The sequence below is a fragment of the Pipistrellus hanaki genome, assembly GCF_964339955.1.
Source record: "Pipistrellus hanaki genome assembly, chromosome: 13".
NCBI lineage: Eukaryota > Metazoa > Chordata > Mammalia > Chiroptera > Vespertilionidae > Pipistrellus > Pipistrellus hanaki.
In genome coordinates, this window is record NC_140515.1 from 38836190 (window position 1) to 38861529 (window position 25340).

At 43.8% G+C, this 25340-nt stretch overlaps 1 protein-coding gene across 1 annotated transcript in view; it reads right to left on the bottom strand.

Annotated features, from left to right (window-relative positions):
- Nucleotides 1-25340, bottom strand: part of RFTN1 (raftlin, lipid raft linker 1) — a 175154-nt gene that overhangs the window by 82917 nt on the left and 66897 nt on the right. The window contains exon 3 of the mRNA XM_084903306.1: nucleotides 19792-19978. Coding sequence (XP_084759432.1) covers nucleotides 19792-19978 — 187 coding nt within the window. The remainder of the gene's footprint in view (nucleotides 1-19791; nucleotides 19979-25340) is intronic.

Consider the following 25340-nt stretch of genomic DNA (forward strand, 5'->3'; position numbering starts at 1 on the left):
CAACACTGCATTTACTTGGTTAAACACCCATACAATGAACGGAGGCGAGAAGAGTCCTCTGAGCAGTTCACACCCAGATTCGTTAAGAGATCACCGTTAGTGCAGGATCTCATAACTACCGTCTCTGCTTCTGGAACAAGAGGTTCTAATGCAAAGAAACACAGCTCTGGTTCATCCTGTCAGGTAATTAACTCGGTGACGGAACTGAAAGAAGTGTCAAAGGCCAACAAAACTCAGCATTATCACAAATTTTCTAGGTGAAAGGTGAAAAACCACATGTCGGTCTACAGTCTCTTGGTAAAGCAAGTCAAATGCACCTTGGAAGAAAAGATGAGAAACTAATAAGCCTCCTCTTGCCTTTAGGAATGACCTCCACAATTTGAAACGAAAGGATAGTAACACTGAAGAGTGCAGGGGAGAAGAGGTGGCACAGACTCCCAAATGCTCTGAGGACAGGGATTAGGAAGTCAGCACTCTGTGAGGGTGCTGGGCCAGAGCCGGTTGGGGGCACAGTCACATAGAAATACACCCCCTACAATGAACCCTATGAAAAACGGTATCAAATACACATGCAAAGGAGTGCCTGTGGGGCTGCCAGAGGGAGTTTCCAGGCTCCTCAGCACGGGGAGTTGGTAGCAATGGTTACTGTGGTGAGCATACCCTAAAATCACCCCCTCCTGATCTCTAGCTCCTGGAGTTCAAGGCTTTGTACAATTCTTCCCATTGAGTGAGGGCAGGACTTGGGACTTGCTTCCAACCAGCAGAACACAGCAAAAGGGATGGGATGTCACGCCCATGGCTCTGTTACGCTGTAAGACTGGAGGGAGAGACTCCCCTTGCTGGCTCTGAAGGAGTAAGCTGCCATGCTGTGGCAAGGCGCTGTGGGCAGCCCCTGGACAATAGCAAGAAACAGGAACCTCAGCCCTACAACTGCAAGGAGATCAATTCCACCAACAACCAGAGGGAGATTGGAAACAGGCCTTTTCCTGGTCGAGCCTCTGATGAGACCACAGACCCAGCCAACACTGAGAATGCAGCCCGATGAGAACCCAGATAAGCAACAGAAAGGGTGAGATAATAAATTATGTTGTTTTTGAGCCACGAAGTTTGTGGTAATTTATTACAGAGCACAGAAAACGAATAACAGTTGCCGGGGAGGAAAATAATGCAGCTTTGGGTTCACAACAGGCCTCCCACTGGTGGCCAGGTGTAGGCCCCGGATCACAAGGTCCAGTCAGACACACCTGAGAGCTGCCGCTGGCCAGCCAGGAGTGTCCTGTGCCGCTGAGAGCAAGGACCACCCTGGCACAGAGAAGTGGACATCTCCCGGAAGAGGGCCGCTCAAAGTGAGTTGATGGGAGTGTAGCCGAGGTGAGAAGTGGATCCTGGATATATTTTCAAGGTAGAACCTTCAAGACTTCCTTATGGACAGGTTGTGGGGTGTGAGGGAAGAAAGCCAGTAAAGACGACTCTAAGGGTTTCTTCCTTGGCAGACGGGAGAATGGATGACATTGCCACCACTAAGATCGGGAAGGCTGTGGCTGGCACAGGCTTGGGGGAAGATCAAGACTGTTGAACCTCAAAGGGAGGGTGGGGATAAAAGGGAGAGATCAACCAAAGGACTTGTGTACACACATATGAGCCTAACTAGTGGTCAAGGACAATAGGGGGGTGGGGGATGAGTGTGTGTGTGGGGGGATTGGGATGAGGGTTTGAGGACAAATATGTGATACCAAAATCAATAAAGAAATTAATTTAAAAAAATTCCCTTTCAGATGTGCTGAATTTGACATATCAAGCACACATCCAAGTAGATACGTCCGTAGACAGTTTAATACAAAGTTGAGCCTGTACTTCAGGGATGGGGCTAGAGATGTAATTTAAAGGTGATCAGCTTCCAGGTGATATTTAAAGCGTGAGACCAGATGAGATCTCAATTAATTTAAAGAGAGAGCACGTAGGGACGAGCTTTGGGACTATGTTGAGGGGAGAAAGCAGCCAAGGAGACAGGAAGAGTATCTGGGGAGGATGGGAGGAAACCCAGAGACTGTGCTATCCCGGAAGTCAAATCAAGGATGCGTTTCAAGAAGGAGGCTGAAGAGCCACCCTGCCAATTGCTTCAATTAACAAGTTTATAATCTCCTCTCTAGTTTACTTATCTTTTAGAAACCCCAAGAAGGAAACTGGATTTCATGCACCCTATGGAAACAGGTATGAGGGAATCTGTTCACATGTAGTGTATGATTAACCTGTTCAGTGGGCCAATGATCCAATTAATCTGTGGATCTGGTTCAGAATAGTCTGGCTCCTTGAAAAGAAGTCACCTTCATGCTGCTGGGTCATTCCTCAGGAACGGCTGGGGCTAACCTGAGCTAAAAAGAGCTCTGACCATCCCGCGTCTTAGGGCCCTCACCGGCACACAGCTTCGGAGAGCTGAGAAGGGTTTACGTCCAGCCTCTCCAAAGGGATGTTCTGAAGGGAAGAGGGGATAAAAGGGCATTTATTGGGCAGAGATGTGATTCCTGAAAGCCAAGAATGAGTAAAACAAAATGAATCCAAATGCTTAAGAGTGTAGTAACGTAGTGCTAACCAGGTACCGTGGCCCTGACTACATAAGACACGGGAGAAGCAGCTGAGACACCAGAGCCCACCGCATTGAAAAAAGCCATCCCGACATGACAATTACTGCAGTACAGTGTCCTGCCTTGCATCCAGGAACGGAAAGAGAATATTAATAGAAAAAAAAAAAACAACAAACAACAACAACAACTGATGAAATGCAAATAAAACCCACAATTTAGTTAAGAGTAATGTACCCATATCCATTTCTTAGTTTTGACAAGTGTATCATGGCAATGTAGAATATTAATGATGGGGAAACGCAGTGAAAGGCATATGGAAAGTCTCTATAATTTCCTTATAATGTTCCTGTTCCATCTAAAATGATCCCCAAATAGAGTTTATTTTGAAAATCGAAAGAAGGAAAGCCACCGTACACCGTGGGGGGTTGTGTGTTTGCTTCGATTCTGTAGCATTTCTTCTCTGAGTCAGAGTCTCTAGTCTTAAACTGTGTCTACCCCCCCCCCCCCACCTGACTATAATTCTGCAATGAGACCCCTCAAATCACATGGGCTCAAGGACTGGAGTAACTGGGTCTGGGCAAGAAAAGAATACTCTCCTTTGATGTGGCCCAACGTGAGGCACTGGAACAATCCAACAAGCAAACTCTGGGCTCTACGAATCAGACAGGGTTTCCCACAGGTCAGGCATTCTCAGGCCTCGCGGCACCAACCTCGGGATCGTAGGGAGTTCTCACCGATTCCGACTTAAGTGGTACAAGGTACACCCGAGGCAGAGAGGCTTTGGAAGCTACCCCGTGACTCTAACGTGCAGTCAAAGGGAAGAACTGTATGTGGCCACTGTCACCGCCCCTCTGGTTTTCCTTGGCAGATAACCCATCAAGTCTTGAAAAAGAGAAAACACAGAGAGAATGACCTGTAAAGACAGACCAGTATGCAGACACGAAGAAGACAAACCTCCACGAAAAAGGAGCAGAGAGAAAGGAAATATAAGATACCTTTCTCTATCCACTTCTCTTTGGGTCAAAAACACTTCCTGCTCATTTTCACTTGTTTTGTGTGTGTGATAAAATATACAAAAACATTTACTGTCTTAACCATTTCCAAGGGTGCAATTCAGTGCCATTAGGTAGATCCACATTGTTGCACAAGCATCACCCCCTCTCCATTTCCAGAACATTTTCCTCATCCCCAACAGTCCTCGTTTCCTTACCAGTAGGACTTGGGCCAAACACTGAACATGAGCAGATAGGACTTTTAAACACATGCTTGTCAAACAAGCACATGAAAGCAGATCCAGACGTTGCGCATCTGTGCGCGCACCTTTCCTAGGGCAGGGTCAGAGGGCAAACAGCCCACGTGGTAACGTGCCTTAGAAGTCAACACACCTGGCCACAGGAGTCAGCGTCGTTCAAGACCCTAGTAAAGACCACCTCCTCTATGCCTCCCTGACCTGATGACTCATCCACAAACATCCCCGGTCATCGAAACTGTGTGCAGACCCAGAGCCATGCCCCGAGATCCTCGCACATAACCACTCGCCCATCTGCCAAGCGTTGTGTGGTCCCTCCCCAGGCAGCGGGTCAGAAGGTCAACGGAGGAAGGTGAACGTGACCTTCCATAAACAATGAGTGAAAGGATTTTTTTTTTTTTTATGAGAACACATAATCTAGACTCGTTGTTCTCAATAAAAGATACAGAAACGGTCTTTGTGTGCATCGAGGAATATGCTCCCTCCAATTTCTCTTCCAGCACAGCCACGCCACGCGCCCTGCCCCATTCCCGTGTCTGAAAGCAGCGTGCCTGCAGACACACTGGGCTCCACCGTATGTCACAGTGCAGCAGTGGTGCTCAATGGCACGTGCCACGTCACTATGGTGTTGGAGGGACAGCCCTCATGAACTGGGCAGTTTCTATCTCAAGTCGTTACTAGGAATTCCAGAGCTTCCAGAGCACGGTTGCCAAATCTTCTAATTTTTTTTTTTTTTTTAAAAGAAGTCACGAAACGGTGCTTTCATTCAGCCACCACTATCACATTTTGGCTCCAAACGATGCTTTGTAGGCCAAGATGCTTTTGAGATTGAATTTGACCTCTGAGCCACCGGTCTCTGGCTTCTGGGTTACATGCACAAAGCTACCATGTGAGTCACAGGAGAGATAAGAAGGAACAGATTATCTGTTTGTATCATAATCAGAATCACTAACCCTTAAACCCAACCCGAACATTTCACTCCTTGTAATGACTCAGCAGGTTCTTCTCGCTGCTGCCCCCGCCATCCAACCAGACCATGGCCAGTACCAGTACGCCTGTCTGCAGTGACCGTGGGTGGGTCACAGCTGTTTATTAAGCCGAGAACATGTATGTAGGCAAATATTGTAATGCTTACGAGTGCTTTCATATTTCAAACTATCGCAGGCAAGAGGGTTAACCCTCAAATTATTCTGACAAAATGCCGAGCCGTAAGTTGAATGCTCATTTTGGTCTCGTGGCAGATCTGAGATCAGGCAACTAAAAAACAAATGCCTGTGGAAAAATGACTATAAACTATACTTTTAAATAATGAACATGCAAATAAAAACTTCGTAGCACTACTGTTTTTTAAAATAATAAACATATAAGAGATCTCACTGCAACTCATCAAGCCCTTAGATAGCTTCAAAGACCATGAGTTTAAACATCTTCTTTTTCCCAGGACACGAAGCCGAGTTTGAACTTGAGTTATGAAAAGAAAAAAGAGAGAATGTGCAGTTCATCAATAGACTACTTTTGTTTCATTTAGGAGTAATCAGGAAAAGAAAAGGGTAACCAACACAAATTTAGATTACTAGGCACTTCTCCAACTAGAATAAAAATATTACTAAATTACAGAAACAAATTCTCTCTCTCTCTGGGAAACAGGAAGAAATTTTAAGATATTCCCCAAGGCAACGCCAGGTTCAAGTAGAATGATCAGAATGGCTTTCATTTTTTTCTTAAGGAGTAAGATGGGGTGGGGAACGGAAATTAGCCACAGATCTGCAAAAAGATTTGTCAATGAGAGAAAAATAAGCCTTATTCTAGTTTCATTCGCTTATGCAAAACCAGTAACAATAAAAACATCTATTCATTTATTCATCTTTCCATCACTTTCTTGACCACTGACCATATAGGCTGTACATAAGGCACTGCATTAGATTCTGCCCTTAAGAAACTTGCACTCTAAGGAAAGAGGAAGGCTACATAAACACAAGTGCAAGGGGAGTTCAGCTATTTCCACTGTCAGGGATCGACATTGTTTAAAAAAAAAACAAAACAAGGAGCATATAAGCTGAGACTCTGAAGCAGTGTGGAAATGAGTGATGGGACAATGGATAAAAGGCACCAAGAACAGAAATTAGTAAAGATCTAGAGGTGGCATGAGTTATTTGATGGAAAAAAGTAAGTAGGTCAGTTTGGAAAAATACAGGTGGAGGGTTGTTTATTACAGTTCGGTTGCATCAGTAAACATCAGCCTAGTGACTGACTGTAGGGATGAATTAGCTGTTAGGATGAATTTGAGATTGAGGCACTGTGGTACGTAGAGCAGAAAAGTAAGAAACGAGGTTGGAAAGAAAGGTTGGGCGGGTGTGGTTACAGGATGGGACTGCACTTCATTTTGAGGTCAAGGAAAGTCATGGATGGTCTGAGATAAGAGATACTAAAATACGGATGTTAGGAAGATAAAGACAGCACCTTGTACAATGTAGGAAGAGGGGAAGAATATTTTAGGAGAGCCAGAAATGAGAGCTGAGCTAAGACTGTCGTAGAGGGAGTGGATGAATAAGAGATTTTAGGGATTTCTCGTCTCCGCAATTTGGTGGTGGCTGTGGTGTGCAGGGAGGGAGGGGAATAAACAGCTCCTCTGAAAGATGCTCTTAGAACAAGGAAGAAAAGATTTCAGGTAATTTTTATGACCTCCTCTTTTCAAAATGAACTGAATCTACCAAAAAAAAAAAATTAAAAATGAGGCTGCTGGAGTCAAAAGTTATCCCTAATATTGAAGCTTAGGAAATGCATGAAGAAAATATAGCCAAGTAAACAAATCCTACTAAGTCTTTAAATAGGCATCAAACTATAGAGTTCACCAGGGGAGTTCTAAAGTAGGGAGAAGGAGAAGAATTAGCCCATTGCCTTTTATTCCAATTTTCCCTTCGACATTCACCAGCATACATGCACCACTTCAATTGGTATCACCGAGAACATTCTGGAATTGATGGGGGAAGGTGTGCAAATGACCCCGGAATCAAACACGCTCTTGAGCACTGCCAAGAGGATGCAAGTCACCCTGGGCACCTAGCTATCCAGCTCTGACTGCTATTTATTCTAGAGAAAATGTTGCCACATCCTGTCTCACAGGCCCCCTGGCAGGTAAAAGCATCAGTGACTAGCACAGCACAGTAAGCTCACCATTAACCTTAAAAGGCAAGAGGAAAGCAAACCAGCCTTTCCCCAGTGGTCCCTGTGGGATGTACCTGTGAAAGAATTTCAACCCCCACCAACCTGACCTACAGAAAAAGAGAACCACAAGGACATGAGATTTGGGGCAAACTCTTGCTTCCTCTGAATCCTGTAAGGCTCCTCATTTACTCTGAAGATATGGAAAGGACTAATATTTTAGCATTTGTGCATAAATAATACCTCATCCCAAACATAGCACTGAGTGAAAGCAGGGCTGCCTGATATTTTTGATTCGTGAAAGTCAATAATCAGCAAACAAAGTAACAGGAAGAGCTCCACGCACGAACGCTCTTCCTACGACTCCCCTGGGCCATGTCCAGGTGAGTGACAGGAAGTCTCTTCTCAATCTACATTTAATGCACATGCATGCTCTAATTCGAGTTTGATTATCCTTTCCTCCTTTACTAGCTCTCCCTACCTACACCCTCTAGTTGAGTCTGATGATTTAAATGTTTTATATCTTCCCTGCCCAACACTGTAGCCACCACCCACATGTTGTTACCGGGCACCTAACATGTGGCTAAGTACAGCTCAGGAACTGAATTTTTAATTTTGCTTAATTTTAATTAATTTAAAATGTAAATAGCTACCCAAGGCTAGCAGCTATATAACAGAAAAACACAGCTTAACCCTGCTTTGAAACGTTCACATGAACACAGACATCGCCTGGGATCTTGTGAAAATGAAGATGCGGATGTAACAGGTCTGGGCAAGCCTGGGAACCTGCATTTCTCAGGAGCTCCCCGGTGATGCCTGCTGGTGCATGAACCCTACTTGGAGTTGCAAGACTCTACCTGCTTCAGGAAGCATCACTGTGACACAGAAGCTTCATGCGTCAGTAGTCTCCAAATTCTTTTGATCACACACCCTGTCAGTAAAAACTTCTGAATACTAACTGCTCTACCAACATTCTACATATTGCTATAAAACAATACATGTAGACGTTTGAAAAGGTCAGAAACAGATGAAATAAGCAATATTTAAAAAGTAAAATCACAGTACATTAATATTATTATTAACTAGTATGTCAAGGCATAATATACACTTGAAATGACATCCACTGTTAATAGTGTACGTAAATCCACATTTCAAAACACTTTCCTGATGAGTTGAATTTCTTTGGCCATCTTGTGTTTGATCTGAATAAGTAAGCATTGATTTTTATTTATTTTTTTAAATCTCACTAACGAAGCTCTTATGAACAGCTGGAGATAGGTCAGTAGACTATTTCGGTGTGTGTGTGTGTGTGTGTGTGTGTGTGTGAGAGAGAGAGAGAGAGAGAGAGAGAGAGAGAGAGAGAGAGACAGGGAGAGAGAGACAGGGAGAGAGAGACAGGGAGGGAGGGAGGGAGGGAGGGAGAGAGAAAGAAGAAGGAGGAGGAGGAGGATTTATATTACTGATATTTTCTTCAATCTGCAATCACTTTACAGAAAAATTGTAAGCCATATGTATATTGCATGGGGGTTAATATAGTTAAAAACTACAAAACAATCCACAAATACACTTCACTGAGTTCTGGATTGAAAGGATTCCTCTGAACCCAGCCTCCCCCAGGTCCCCTGCTGCTTCCTACACACAGGTAGCCTCTGATACCTGCAGCCAGCCAGGGGTACCGCCTTCACAACGAATGTTAAATATTAATAACGTATAATTTCTCTAGCTTTTCAATATCCATAAATATACATAGAAACTTCAGTTCTCCTTCAACAAAGGTATGTCTACCTCGCATTGGTAACAACTGGTGTAGACAGTGCATAGTATTTTCAGAAGGATCACAATGCTCTGAAATAAAAATTCCCTTCTGACAATGAATCTTATACTCTTGAAAGCACAAATATTGAATTTCTACGCTCTTAGAAATTCTTCTTAAATTAGTATGTAGGTATAATTATAATTTCAGTCGGGTTTACTGGGAACTGAGGAAAACCACATTAGATGTTATGTGAAGGGAGAAAAAAATCAATGTGCAAAAGTAGCCAAATCCTAAAAAAGAAGCATAGTGCCCTACTAGATTAATATACACTGCAGACCCATTGTCATCCAAACAGCACGGTATTAGCACAAAAAATCAATAAACCAATCGAGGAAGAATCTGGAATAGATGAGGTGTATATAGAAATTCGGCCTATAACAAAGGTGGCATTTCATCCAGTGGCAGTTGGGTTAACGTAATAAACGCTGTTGGCAATGACAGTTATCCGGAAGAAAGCACCTCATGTCCAAACTCTATCCCGTGGTTCTCAAGTGGGAGCATGTGCCTGTGAGGGACAGCTGGCGATGTCTGGAGACATTTCTGACTGTCAAAAGGCAGAGGCGGGGTGGAGGGATGCTCGCTAGGCATCTAGTGGGCTGAGGCCGGGATGCTGCTAAATGTCCTACGACGCACAGACAGCCCCCCACACAGAGACCCAAATGTCAGGAGCTAAAAATGATACACTGAGAAATCCTACCCTAGCTCTCACCCTAATGTGTATCATGAAGCAATGAACAAGAACTCTCCCTAGCCATAGCAATAAATACATGGTAGCTGTTTTTAACTATTGCCATAAATGGTAAATCATATTAGGAATATGATTAATTATTAATGATTTTTACTAGAAAAGTGTGCTTTTGTTCGGAGTACGATCCAGGTGGCTTCACAGAGTTTAGGGGATTTAAACTATAGAGGTCTGAGAATGAAAACTTCAACAAGTCAGGGAGATTATAAACCTCGCTAGAGCAGGGACTGTGCTCATCTCATCGTCTCTAACAAAGGCTATGGCCTTGGAGCCGTGGTCGGCAAACTGCAGCTCTCGAACCACATGTGGCTCTTGGCCCCTTGAGTGTGGCTCTTCCACAAAATACCATGGCCTGGGCGAGTCTATGTTGAAGAATTAGCGTTAGAAGAAGTTTAAGTTTAAAAAAAACATTTGGCTCTCAAAAGAAATTTCAATTGTTGTCCTGTTGATATTTGGCTCTGTTGACTAATGAGTTTGTCGACCACTGCCTTAGAAGATACAAGACAAAGACACCTGATAAATACATTTTGATTTCATCTTTAGGGCACAGGGAAAAAGATGCACCAATGACCTTAGAACTAGCATTTGCATAGGACCGTTTTTAGTGCAGAAACTGACAAGACTCAGCCAGCCTGTTGAATGGGGCCATCTGGGGAGCCCTCAAATACTTTGCAGTGACAGCTCTATGTCCTGAAACCTGCTGGGGAATAACCAGGCGTGTGGTCCCATAGGCTGCCATGGGGGCCGGGGATGCCACAAAGGCCCACTGGTTTCTGGGAATTCTCTGAGGATCCTTCAATAAGCTCCAGGCCCCTGAGCCTCAAGATGGAACGTAAGCCCATACCCACTCACACCCCAGACTTCAGCACCGAGAAGTCATTAATAACTTCTTCAGCCTAGTTTTCCTAGAATATAAAATGGGATGTGGAGATAAAGAAAGATAAAGGTACCTTTCAGCTACAAAACAGAGTAAGTCTAACCCTCTGCTGATCGCACAATAAAGTTTTCAACAAATACTGACAACCAAAACAACCATCAGGAGGACACAGTGAGAGTACATTGTAACACTTAACACAGAAGGAAGGAAGCCCACGTGCTCTCAGACCCTCAGAAAGCAGGTGGTGTACGCCGTGGTGTACGCCTATGAGTTACTCTTCTGGTTTTTCAAAGTCTCTGTAGACATTTTAAGTTCCTGTGGACGAATAGGAAGCAAACGAAATGATGGACTCCCCTAAATCATATTTATAGCAATCACCTCTTTGTAACACGGTTCTCTCTTCCAACCATTTAAAAATTATAGGAAACAGCTAGATGGATGATAAAGATAATCATTCTATCAAAGTCTCAAGACACTGGAACCAGTCATGAAGCACCGAGATGGATCCAAGGTTATTTCTCACCTGCTGCTGCACCCGCAGCTAGAAATGTAAAATTCAATTAGAACCAGTCCCTTCTAGGACCCATCCCCTGGTGAAACCCATTACATCTTTCTCCGCTTGAAAAACACACATAACCTAAGTTGTCTCTGATTGACAAAGGAGAGAAAAAACAAAAAACAAAACAAAGAAGAGTTTGCCAGGAATACTTCAAGTAAGACAATCTAGGTTCCTAAATTTAATATGGGCTAGCCGTGTAAATACAAAAGTCTAAGACTTTAGTAAAAATATTGACAACTACATCACCCACACGGCATGCATAGGGACTTCGAAACAGTAAGTGTCCCTGTAGTCCACCTGCAATGCCACAGAAATCAATCTTCCCGGAGAGTCCAATTTTATTTAAAGATCGCGTGTATGGGTTGAAAGCAGGGAGCTTTTATTTATTTTACTTTAAAACAAATACAGGCATTTCATAGGACTGTACTGTTTACGTAAGTTTTAAGATCAATAGGAAATGTCAAAGAAACTTTGATCTTGTGTTTCTGTGTTTTGGGTCCCTGCTCACTGCTCTCTGCCATTCCAAACTACTTCTGGGGAAAGACCTGAAGTCACTAGTTTGCGAATTCTCTCCCTGAGGAAACAAAATCTATACTAACAAAAAGGGTAATATGCTAACTAGACAGGGTTGACTGGACACCTTCCGGATTAAGCCATAGTGGCAGGGGACGAGGCAGAGGAGGTTAGGGGCAATCAGGCCAGCAGGGGAGGGCAGTTAGGGGTGATCAGGCTGGCAGGGGAGAGCAGTTAGGGGCGATCAGGCAGGCAGGCAGAGGGGTTACGGGCCCTCAGGCAGGCAGAGGAGTTAGGGGTGATCAAGCAGGCAGAGTGGTTAGGGGCAATTAGGCAGGAAGAGTGGTTAGGGATGATCAGTCAGGCAGGCAGGTGAGCAGTTAGAAGCTAGCAGTCCCAGAGTGTGAGAGCGATGTCCCACTGGCAGTTGGACATCCCTTGAGGGCTCCCAGATTGGAAAGGGAGCAAGCCAGGCTGAGGGACCCCTCCCCCCCAATGCACAGATTTTGTGCACTGGGTCTCTAATAAGTAAATAAATAATCAAACATGGGAAGAGACACAGATGATCCAGGACAGGTTGGGGTGGGGGAAGAATGAGCTTTCAGGTAAGCAATACTCTCTCTCTCTCTCTCTCTCTCTCTCTCTCTCTCTCTCTCTCTCTCCCCTCTCCCTCTCTCTCCCTCCCTCCCTCCCTCCTTTCTCTCTCTCTCTCTCTCTCTCTCTCTCTCTCTCTCTCTCTCTCTCTCTCTCTCTCTCTCTCTCTCACCACTGGGGATAAAGGTGGATGCCTTGGAGAGAGAAAAAAAGAATAGCTAGGGAAGCCATTTAGGGGTGTGGACTGGTAAAAACAAACAAACCCCACTCTCTTTCCCCAAGAGAATGTGGCTTTTCTCTGGCATATTTGATCGGAAAGTGCAAACACAATAATTAACAGTGAATCCTGAAGCTTCCACACACCAGAAAAGGGTGTCACTCCACACGAGATGGGAAAATAGGGGGAATGCATTCAGGTAGTCCAGTAACACTGGACAGCTCAGTGGGGGGGGTGGGGGGGGGGCAGGACGGCTGTCCAGAGAGCTAATCAAGTTCTCCAAACACCTCAGGAAGCCTGAGAAAACTGATGGAAGGATGGTACCACACCGGCCAGGAGGGGCAGCCGCCAGCCACGCGAGGGGCACCGGAGTCCAAAATGACCATCTCCGGGGGAAACAAAGCCTTCGCCTTCCCCGCTCTGATTCAAGAAAAGAACTCTGGATCCACCTTCCTCGGTTTCTGCTCCGGGGGAACACACCAGCTGCTGCGGCTTCCCCACCGCAGGGACGCATGTCAATCACGGCCAAGCCCCGCGCTGCTTCCCCCCCCCCCCCCCCCCCCCCCGATGTGTGATTCCCGCAATCAGCCCGCTCCAGGGCTGAACCCCAGCCTCGCGAATGAGCCTTTTCTAGGGCACACCCCGGGAGGCGCTACCACCCCCTGCGTATGTCGTTTAATTATGAAACCTCGTTCTAGATGCCCTAGAATTCCTCCCGAGCGTCGGGGTAATTGGTAGAAATTAGCCACAAGGCCACTTAAAGAGGACACGCGCGACGATCATTTTTATGAGAATTTTCATTTTAGTTCCAATATCGTCTTGTACTTTCCCCAGTACATCCTGTACTTTGCCCTTTTCAAATGCCAAAGGAAATAAATGTTCGTGGTGTCATGTGGCCTATCACAAAGGCAATGTAATGCATTTGTACTCCACTTGTGGTACCCCTTGGGAGGCCATCCTTCGGATGTTTTTTAAAATGAAAAAAACAAAAAAACAAAAAACAACAACAAAAATACACACAACGAAAAATAATATTCTTTGTGGAAAATCACTGTTATTTGGACAATAAAAGGATCGTGTGTGTGTATGTGTGTGTGTGTACACACCACTAGTTGGGTTCATGCTGTGTGGCTGCATTGTCCAGGTGCACTTCGGGTACTGGCAAAGGTGTAAACCCAAAACAGATCCACCTTGCCCTGAATTGGTGGTCCTGTAATGAATGATGGAGCAAAATTCCAGGGCCTGGTATTCTCCCACTCAAGTCAGGAAAATTCTATTGAGCAATACCTACTCAGCACCTGGCACTCTCAGTCAGCAACGGGAATCCAAAGATGAAAGAAGATTTAGCAAAGGGGGGGGGGGGGGAGGGAGGAGGGCAGACACATGAAAACCAATAACAAGAGCATCTGAGAAGACGGATGAGTGTGTGGGTGGAAGGGGGACGAGGCAGTTCAGAGAGGGGAGCAGTTCCACGGAAGCGAGCATCCGAAATCTTCAAGTTGCAAGACGGCAGCCAGTGGGGTAGGGTTGGGGTTGCACCGTGTTATTTTGAAAAAGCGAGGCAACGGTTTAAAAAGACCAGTTCTCACCTAAAAATCCAGATTTCTGGCTCTTGAAAAAAGTTCAAGTTTCGGCAACACTTGGCAACAATGGGCAGAGTGAGCACTGGCTCTCCAACCCACAGGAGGCCCTCCTTGAGAAGCCTGGCCCTCGGGGCACCTGAGTGTGCAGGCCCTGACTTCCAATGAAGGCCGTGCTCAAGTGTTCAGATTCCTGACCTCAAGAGGGGGGACCGACGGCAAAGCTGAGAACTCTCTGGGATTTGCTTTCCTGGAAATAAAAGCCAAAAGCCAACCCAACTGTCCCTCTCTGCATCCATCGCTTGTCACTGGGTGGCCCCGAGCTGACTCATTAAACTTGCTGTCACGGCCTGAGAGGAAAGACTTCTCAGACTCCAAGCAGATGGTCAATTTGGGATGGAGCAACTCACTTAATTAGCACTGCTCTCGGCAAGCCACTGCAACTCTGAGACCACCAGGTGCATCTAGGATAGCAAACCTGGGCTCAGTAAGCAACACCGAAGTGGGCTGGTCCTCCTGGGCTTGCCATGGCCTCACACAGCTCAGACTTCTCTCCTGGCTCCTAACCGCCCTGCAAACACCTCCCAGTGGACATCCTGCCACCAGCAATTGCCACAAACGTGATACAACCAAGCTAATGTTCCCCTTCTCCTGTGGTAGGTCCCCTCTGAGTGTCCCTCCTGGCTCTGTGTGTCCCTCAGCTGCTGCATGACTTGAAGTCTTCTTTGGCTATTAGAATTGCTTCACCTGATGTGCCCTAGACCCGGACGTGTCTGGAGCAACTCACAGCAAGTGGCTCTCAGGTGCAGGATTGTGGAGGCCGGGAGCCCAGCCTCAAGGTAGACTCCTGTGTAAGGCTGAGGCGTTGCACCCTGATGGCTTCCTCCCCTTCCTTATCCTATGTCTCCCCTCCTAACCGATTCCTCTTGGGAGAACCTCCCTCAGGACCCTATCAGGGTCCGCTTCCCCATCACTGCCCCTTTCCAGTTAATCCTCCCAGTTTTTCGGAGTCAAAAGCTGACTCATATTTTAATTCATCTACCTCCATGCTGTTCCTTTCCAGCTAAACATTAAATCCAGTATTTTCTCTTATGACATATCTCACATCTGTCTCCCTTAGTTTTTTACTACAACCTACTCTAATTACTGATCATCTCCCACCACAACTATCACCATGTTTTTCTCAACTTGTATTTCTTCCCCTCATAAGCGTTTGAAAACTCAGCACCTCTAATGGTTGCTCCTCTAAAACAAAACAAAAAAAACACACACACAAAAACAAAACTATGACACTGGTTTCCCATGCCTTCAGGATAAAGTTAAAACTCCTTAGCTTGCCTGTCAGACTCCTGGATCCAGGCCTCATGCTTCTCCCCATTTCCCTCCGAACCTTGTGCTCCTGTCGCCCCCCCATTATCCGTGATCAACTTTCCCAGGCTCCCACCTCCCCTAGGCCAGCGTCCCGAGGGACAGTGTCTCCCCACTTGTGCCCTGTTCAAATCTACCTATCCTTCCAGACCAGAGCAAATGAAGAGCCTTCTCCCTCCGTGAGCAAATTCCAGGTAAGAGGTGAAAACAGAGACCCACATTTGCATACAGACTTTACATTCCCCTAGTAGGTTCGTTTCTTGAGAGCTGGGAGCTCTTTAGAATCCTCTCTGCCTAGTGAAGCTACATCACACATGTTTATCTTAGAAAAAAATCTAACTGAAGAGGAGGAACATTTACCACTTAAAATGGTGCCAGTTATTCTCCTCAACCAGCAGATGTGCCCCAGAATGGATGTGAGACAGGAGGCGTGGAGATGCTGTTTCCTCCATCTCAGTTCCCACATACACACCTCCTAGGTGCAAGCATCTCAGCACCCTAGGTGTGAATCTAATGAACGCTTCCTACAAACCCCAACCCACTTCCTTCCCTTCGGGGCTGATTGTTGGACACACCACTCTGGCCTAGTCCTGAAGGAAAAACATGCATCCGGCAGGTAGAGAGATGCTACAGTATTTACATTTCACGGGCAATTAAAGATATTTTCAAGGGCAGTTTCTTTTTTTTTTTTAATTTCTTTATTGATTATGGTATCACATAATTGTCCTCATCCCCCCATTTCCATTCTAAACCCCTCCCCACATATGCCCACCCCCTGTTGTCCATGACCACTGGTTAGGCTTATATGCATGTACACAAGTCCTTTGGTTGATCTAGATTGTATGCATTTTCCCGCCTCCAAACAGGGCTTCGCCCTCTCCATTAGCTGCAGTTCCTCTGTGTGTCTCGCCCCCTGACCCCAGGCCAAAATGTGGACAGTGCTGACAAATGTCCTGGTCCTCTGTGCCATATAAAGTATTATTCCAGGGGACCTGGACTCAAATGACTTGAACCCATTAGTGATGAAAAACACATCATGGACCCCTTGTACTAGCTCGATGTGTGAACTGTGACAATTCAACAGCTGAAAAATTAATTGGCACAAAGCATTTTTGTACTTATGTCTACAACCATCAAGGACCTAGAATTAAACCCACTCTCACAAAACATCAGCAGTGACATTTTAATAACCGACTTCTCTTAGCCATCATGTTTTGAGATCTTTGGCAACTTATTCTAAGGAAAACTGCCCGGAAAGAAAAAAAATGAAGGACAACTTAACTGTATTTAGAATTCAAAGCAAATGCAATAATATTGTCTGTTAAAAATCACTCCATGTCCCAAAGAAAGAGTAGAGAGAAGAAGTACAAAACTCTCTGCTTAATCTAAGTGTCTCATTTGGCTATTCATTCTTGATTCAGTTTTCAAAGTAACTGACTTTAAATTCAACACACTGAGGATTAAGAACAATTTATAACTAGATGTGTGATTTGGCCTGCCATCCTAAAATGAAATGACATTTACAAGAATTTTCAAAAAAGAAAGGATCAGGCAATTTTTCCTAGATTTAAGTGAAATTTGTCAAAATGATAGAGGGCTCAGGGAAATGTTACTGTACCGAGCTTTGGGAATGAGTCATTAATAATCCAGTTAGACTGTCAATGATGCTCTCAAATTACCCCAAACTCCACTAGAAAACATTTCATTACAAGACAGACAAAATCCTCCCACGCATGTGCATCACTCCTATGTTTGCCCGAAAGAAACCAGGTCCAAATGAAAAGCTACTTCTTCCAGAGACATTTCCTTAGTTTCCTTTCCTGCAGGACGTGACGTCTCCTCTTCCCAGACTCCCATGGTCGGATGCCTTATTTTCTCAGTTAACCTGTACCTGCCTGGAAGGCAGGCTCCATACCCAGGTGAACCTTGCACCTGTACCCTCCGGCGTCCCATGACGTAGAGCTCCTAGCTTGTCCCTTATAAAGAATACAAGCTCAGTAAGTACAATTGAATGAATGAATGAATGAATGAATGAATGAATTGCATGATTTTGTTCTTTTTCCTGGTCTTGCTGTAGACCCTGAAACCTAGTTATTTGCCAAAAACTTTATGTGCACTTTCCAAACACATTAAAGTGGACCTCCCAGTTTCAAGTAGTCATCCCATGGTGATTCTCGAGAATGAACTTGATCTGGACTGACAGTAATCTAGAAAGTTTGGCTACACCTCTTTCAACGGGGTCGACTTACAAAACATGAACGAGGAAATTACCTCCTCTTGGAGAGTGAAATCGTTTCACTTAGCAGCGCCTACAGCTGTCAGAACTTTGGCAGACTTCGTGAAAAATATCATCTTAACTGTCTGTATTAAAAATTAATCACATAAGATTTATTTTGTTTTCTTTCTACTAAACTCCCCAAAGAGAAGGTTCTTCTGTTGTGGGAATGTTTGATTGTTTATTTTTAATAGTGTGGGGGGTATTTTTCTCATGATGCAAAAAATAAAAATAAAAAAAATTGGTTATTGCACTTGCAAGCAGAGAAAGTGCCTGTACTTTAAAATTATACTGTATAATTTCCACACTTTCCACACAAAACTGACAGGGAATGGAAGTGGGCAAATTCTCTTGGTCATTTTGCCGTAAGAATGGTCAACTGCCATTTTCATTACCGTACTTGGTAAGTTACCAAACTTTTGCAATTTCTTTAAAACAAAAAACAAGATGGGAGGGTCGGGGGGAGCAGTTTCAAAGAAGACCCAGCACGAAGTTGTACAAGGAATTTCTTGTATCTACAAAGTTCATTACATCATCTTGGTGGGTAGTCCAGGTGCTCTGGACTAGAGTGAACTCAAACTCACAGAGAATGCATCTTCTCTTTTTAAAAACCACCCTGCACACCAGTGTTTCATTCTTCTTAATAGCTTGACCCATTTTCCTCTTCTAGAAAGTAAGCTCATTAGGTACCTTGGTAAAGACCTCAACGTCGGGGTCTGAGCTTCCTTGCCTTTAAAATGGAAATAAAAATAGTATCTAATTTCATAGGCTGATTATGAGGGTGAAATGACACGCATAAGGCCTGGCACACAGCGGATGCTCAGTCAGTGTCATCATGCATGTCTCATGTGGAACCTCAAACCACCATGGCTTCCAGAACCATTTCCTCTTGTGATTGACCCAGATATTGATCCACAGCCAATCAACAGAAAGAAACAAATATGCCCAAAAGGCAGATGTTAAAAAAAAACAAGCCTCACTCTACAAATACCATGGTTATTCTGGACATTAGCAATGGCGTATGCCGTCTCTCACTTCAAATTCTAATGCACATTGGCTCAGACCAAGAACCCCTGATCAGCTGTGAAGAAATGAACTCTGCTGGGCAGCGAAGAGGAGCCCATCTTAGCCACACAGCCTCCCGCCTCTGTCTGTCCCTCCTGAGCTCACCAGCCCAACGTTTGTCCACTTGGCAAACCAACTTGTAAAAGGGGAGAAAAAGAAATAGTCACTCGGCACTCTCCCTCCTTTTAAACTGTGATCCATGTTGTCATTCCTCCTATGATAGATGGCCAACGACAGATCCGTGTCCCTCGCCAGACTTTATTTCAATTGTTTTTTGTTTGTTTGTTTGTTTGTTTACAAAAGCAGCAAAAATACTTCCATTGTTTTAAAAAATATATTTAAAATGAATATTTATTGCTCCTTTTGAGAAAAAAATCTCCATCTCTCTTTTTCTTTCTTTCTTTTTTTTTTTTAAATATATTTTATTGATATTTTACAGAGAGGAGGAAGGGAGAGAGATAGAGAGCTAGAAACATCGATGAGAGAGAAACATCAACCAGCTGCCTCCTGCACACCCCCCACTGGGGATGTGCCGGCAATCAATGTACATGCCCCTGACCGGAACTGAACCCGGGACCCCTCAGTCCGCAGACCGACGCTCTACCACTGAGCCAAACCGGGTTTGGCTCCATCTCTCTTTTTCTAATTAGACCCAATAAAAATATAACAAGAGGAACCATTCAACTGGTCAAGCCATCCTGAGAAACATCCTCCAAGCCTTGAAAACCAAAATCAAGACCAAATCAATTACAGCCATAGGTTCAGGTGGGTATTGTTTGTTTTTCCTCCTAAGGGATTCACAGAATTTATGTTGGGTTCAAAATGGTTAAGCGTGGAGAAAACCATTAAGTTTGTATGTAGCCTAAAAAAAAAACAAACGAGTATGTTTTTCTAGCCATACTCTTCAGATTATAGTACTATACTTTAACTGGCTGGGCTTGAACTGTTCTGGAAGTACTGCTCTTCGGAGGGGATGCTTTTTTCTAGCTGAGTTTAATCCAATAAATTAAAGGAGAGAAAAGATATAAAATGGAACTCTCTATGGAAGCAGTCAGGCACGGACAGTCACAGGACACTAGGAAATGTTCGCTGGTTGTCCGTGTTTTGCATTACCAGTCAGAGGGCAGAGGCCCTGCCAACACCCATCAGCCACCTCATGATGCTCCCCACCCAACCTTGGAGGCCTTACCTGTCGGTTTTCTTGATCAGGATGGCCCTGAAGATGTGCTCCAGGGGTGTCTTCTCCTGCTTGTGGGTCGGCTGCACGAAAGGGTGCAGGGCCACCAGCAAGAAGCCCTGCTGGTACAGCTCCAGGAGCTGGGCGGGCAGGTCTCGCAGGGAGGCCAGCCTCACTGCTGAGGACCGCGGGAGCTCGGCTGGGAGTGGAGAGAGGAGAGGCTCATCAGAGACCCACCAAAACCGCCTGCCCCGCACCATCCACATCCCTCTTCCTCTGCCCTTTCCTGGGGCCTGTAGGGTCACCTCTTGTTAAAAAATGTCTTAACTAACTCCCCCTGTCTTAACTAACTACTGTCTTCAAAGAGGACTTATACGCAATTGGCTATTTTCCAGCTCAACCAGAAACATTGGTAATTGGATGTTTTAAATCTAGAGTTAATTTTTTTTTTGGTCAGAGATTACCTTTAAACATCACCCTCAAAAAATAAAAAAGAGCAGAAGGAGATGGAGGAGGTGGAGGTGACAACTGCATGCAAATATAAAATTTGGCAAACAGCAGCACAAACAAACTCAAAAAGATAGACTGGAAGAAAATTTCTGTGATGTTTAAGACAAAAAGGTGATTTCCTTGATGTGCAAAGAAACCCCCCCCCCAAAAAGAAAATAAAAATAAAAATAAAAATGGGCAAAGTATAGGAATAGGCAATTGCTTAAAAAAAAAAGCCAATCACTATTTGCAGACACCCAAATTAACTAAACATTATAACTATGCATGTCAAAACAAATATTTTACACTTATTAAAATTTAGATTAAAAAATTTTAAGGACAAGATTCAAAATTCAAAAGGTATCAGCATATATACAATGAAAACTATATCCCAGCCCTGTTCTCTGCCTCTCAAGCTTTTTCCCTACAGGTAAGCAATATTATCCATTTTTTATATGTACACGATAATCATCGCCGAATTCATACAAGTAAAGATGTCTATGTATCGTCCTCCCTTTTTACACAAATGGTAGTATAACATTAATGCACCTGGCTTTTAATCATTTTCTCATCAGTTATCAGTACCCTTTTCTTAGAATCCATTCAACAGTAGTAGGGAGAGCTCTTCCTTATCCTTTTTAAAGGTGCACAGGGTACCATAGTGTGATGGACCAGAGATTATTCAAACTGTTGTTTTTATAAGTAATGCTGCAATGAAAAATATAGCTCATATAGTACTTATAAAAAGTAAATTCCTAGGTGTGGAATTGCTGAGCTAAAGATAAATGCACTGTAATGTTTTCAGATATTACCAGATTTCCTCTACGGAGCAGTACAGATTTACCTCTCATCAGTGCTATACAATCACTGGCTAATCTCATTGTGAGGAGTTCATTTATATTCCTCTTATTACGTAATTTTTATTTTTTAATTAAACATTTCATGATTAAGTACTATCTTTAGTATTTGCATTTTCTGTTAACTGTTCATATCTCTACCCAATCTTCTAATGGGTTATAGGCCCCCACCCCCTTTTATTTTCTGTTGGTTTGTAGAAACTCTTTATGTATTAGGAAATAAGGCCCTCAGTTGTGACACCAGCTACAAATATCTTAACCCAATTGGTTGTCTTTTAATTTTGCATAAGCTGGGGTTTTGCCATGAAGAATTTTTCTTATGAAGTTGAATGTATCAATCTTGCTTCAACCACTTCTGAGCTTTATGTTATAGCAGAGAGATCTGGAATTATAAAATAACTCTCCTGTGATATCTTGTAGTATTTTACTTTTTTGCATGTACATTTTTGATCCAGTTGGAATGTACGCAATATGAATTAAACATCCCCCCCCCAAGGTTTACACATATTTCCTCATTGACTGGAGATGCCACCTTTATCATATATTACATTCCTGAATATATTTAAGTTTGTGACTGTGATTCATTAATCTATTTTAATAATTTTCTTTTCATTTTAGTTTAATATCTGTTCAGGCTATTTCCTGAATTTTCCAGTTCATTATCTGAATATTCCTGTCTATTCTTATATATTCATTTTTCAATTGGTCTTTAAAATCAGCTAATCAAATTCTCCCTCAAAAATAATCTTGTTGATATTTTTATTGGATCAAGTTCAAATTATAGCTTAGCTAAAGCAGAATGAATATTTTCATCAGTCCACAAGTTCCCATCCAAGAACATGGCATAATTTTTGTTTATTCAAGGCTTTTTTTTTTTTGGTCCATCCCTTATGTAGCCATTAAAGCTTTCTTCACCTAGATATTGAATAATTATCAAGCTTATTCCAACTTATTTTATACCGTTTGCTATTGGAATAATATGTTTTTCTTTTTACTTGTTTGTTATCCATGTGGGCAAGAACACTGGGCAAACAGGTATGCCCATCACTGTGGATAGGGGTGAGCCCTTCTGGAGGGCAATGCCTTCAAACCTAAAAGTGCACACACCCTTTGTCCAACAACCCACTACTGGGAATCATAACTATGGCTGGACTCATAACATGTTTTCAAAGACACGTATATTGACAAAGATCTTCACTACAGGGTTGTTCACATAGCAAAAGCGTAGAAACAAAGAGTTCTTTATTGGAGGGCTAGGTAAATACTGGGATATCCCAAAGATGAATCCTATGACCCACTTAAAACGATTAAGGTAAATCTGTTATTTGCTGACGGAAACAAGTCTAAGATACACTACTAACTTAGGAGGCAAAATATCTGACAATATTATCAGATGATATTCCTGTATAAAAATATTAGGAGGGGGAACATGAATACATTTTTTTTTCTGAAAAAAACAAACAAAACAAAAACACCACACCCACACACACAAAAATAACACAACCCCACATACACATCAATATTAGAGAGAGAGAGTGGAATAGAGAGGGGAGGATGGAAAGGTGGTTTTAATTTCATTTTGTACTTTTAATTCTAATATCATCAATAGGGGTCATTTGGGAGGAGGGTTTAGGAGACATGTTAATTTTCTCCTTTATAGGTAAAAACAGTTTTATTTAAAAGTTTTTAAATGTGCTTTTAAAATAATATAATTTTAAAACACACACACTTAAAAACAAAATCTTGAGGTACTTAAGAATGCTATTGAACATCAGATAGTCTAGCTCTCATTTCCATACATCATGCAAGAAATTTACGGGAAAATAAAATCTACAGCCATGATTCACCCTCACGCATCCTGGCGAGACCTCCATCAATAGCAGCGACAAAGATAAGACTGGCCAGGGAAGCAGAAAAGTCTGCACTTTTCCCCTGGAAGGGTACATTCTGCCCATGCTGCTGGATAAAAACCTAAAAGGAAGTCTAGGAGAGAGTGGCAAGCCGCTCTGTAATCCCACGCACAGAAACCCCTCAGGAGAAAGGGGCCACTGCGCCTTAGAAATGGAGCCTCTTGGGCCCCACTCCACACCGGCTGCATCAGGATCTGAGCGAGCCGCGTCTTCACAAGCCTCCGAGAGGCTCTGACGCTGAGAATTACTCTCCAGAGGGTTCCACTTTGGCCCTCCTCCAACCGCTCTCCTCTCCATGAGTGAGGAACCTGGGGACCTACAGGCAGGTCCACCTATGTATTTCATGTCCCCACGTCACACAGCCACGGCCCTGGAATTCCATGCCCAGATAACCCTGGTGCAATGTGGGAGCCTGTGCAGGCTTCTGCCCTGGTCTACGGAGAGGGTGGACATTGTTCCCTACCTGTGCACCCCCCGGCCCAAGGTGGGACAGAGACTAGGGTGAGGTAAGTCAGGAGACGCTTGCCATAGGTGCAAAATTAAGGGGCACCAAAAAACTCACAAAGGCTTTCTTCATCTAGATATTGAACAATTATCAAGTTTATTCCCACTTATTTTATATCCATAAGTACTAGTAAATATTTAATGCAATATGTTAAAAAGTGAAAAGGAATGCAAAAAGTCTGTAATGAACAAAATATAAAAAATTGGAATAAAGATGGGATCAATATTATTAATTTCTCCTTTTGTCTCAAGCTCCAATATCACTCAGAACGGCACTGTTACTGATCTCATCTATTAAAAAAAACCAACATGGTCTCACTCGCCTCACCCTAGTGCTGGCTTAGGTCCAACGTCTCCTCTGCAGCCTTGTCCCAGGCCCTGCAAATGACAGGAGTGGGTCTGTGGGTAGGTTGTGCCAACGGAACCAGGGCCAAGTTTCCTCAGCTCTCAAGAGATTACAAAGCCACTCAACTGGAAGGACATAACTATGTGTGGCATGCATGCTGTGTTTCATTCGAAAAACCAAAATGAACTTTTGGCAGGCGTGCAAACTTTTCAGGAGGGAAATTTCATGGCAGCCACCAAACCTAAAAATGCCATGCAGCACTAGGATCCCCTCTTCTTCGATAAAACGGTACAGAAAAAGCATCTGCACGTCATCAACAGGAGACCTCAAACTCAGCCAGTCTCTCTAGCTCAGTCTTTTGTAAATGCTCCACGTTCTTACTGCTATCATAAAAGTAAGCTTTACTAAGTTTTTTATAATTTATGTTTGTTTTCTCTCATGCATCATACTATAATAAGAAAAATTAACCGTCGTCGGTGTGTTGAGAAAACTTGGGATTTTAGTTATCGGCTACGTTCCTCACTCGCATTCACCTGGGGCATGAGGAGCACACTCAGTTTCCTCATCTAAAATGGAGATCATGACATCAGCCTGTCTTCCATCACAGAGTGGTTATGAAAATCAAATGGGATGCTGAGTGTATCATCAATACAACTCAGAACTATCACACTCAATGGTGCTGGCAGTGGTGACTGGAGAGCCAGCCAGGGGGGCTGGTCAGCTGTAGATGGAGATGACATCTACAGGCCATTATTCCTTCCCCCACTCTCACCCTTCCCCCGTGACCTGCCACACTCCAAATCAGGGCACTAAAAAAACTAATCAATCAACCATTTTATACTTAAATGCTTCCTAAGTAAAATAATTACCTTTTACATTTTAACCTTAAAACAAATTCAAGGCAATAAATTGCTCTGACTGTCCCCGGATATGTGGGGTGCTTTCCAGGGGCGTTCCAGAGAAGAGGTGCCTGTGGGATGGGGAGAGAAGTGTCTCTAGGCTCTCACTTTCCTGACAGAGAGCTCCAAGGAAAGTGCTGTGAGTTATCGGAAGGTATGTTGGCTTCCTGGGCTTTTACTGGCACCCCACTCCAGGACTGAACCACATAAGCAATCTCATAAGTTAAAAACTTTTTATTTTAATCCTTCATGTTCTGAAGAGGAACACTGATGAGATCATGTTGGCAGTGTTACCCCCCAGTCTGAGGAGATGTCACTGTTAGGGTCCAACATGGACTTGAAGATCATACTGTTCCTTTGACATTTCAATCAGTCATGTTCCACAGTCTTTATTCCCAGGAGCACTCAGTTTGCAAGCTCAGGGCCCGCGCTGGGTGCCCCTGGATTACCACTCAGGGAGCCCTGTCTGCATTCCATACAGCAACTTGGCCATTGCTGTGCAAAGCCCCGTTCTCCAGCTGGCTTCTCCCACCAGCCTGGACAGGGCCTCATCTCA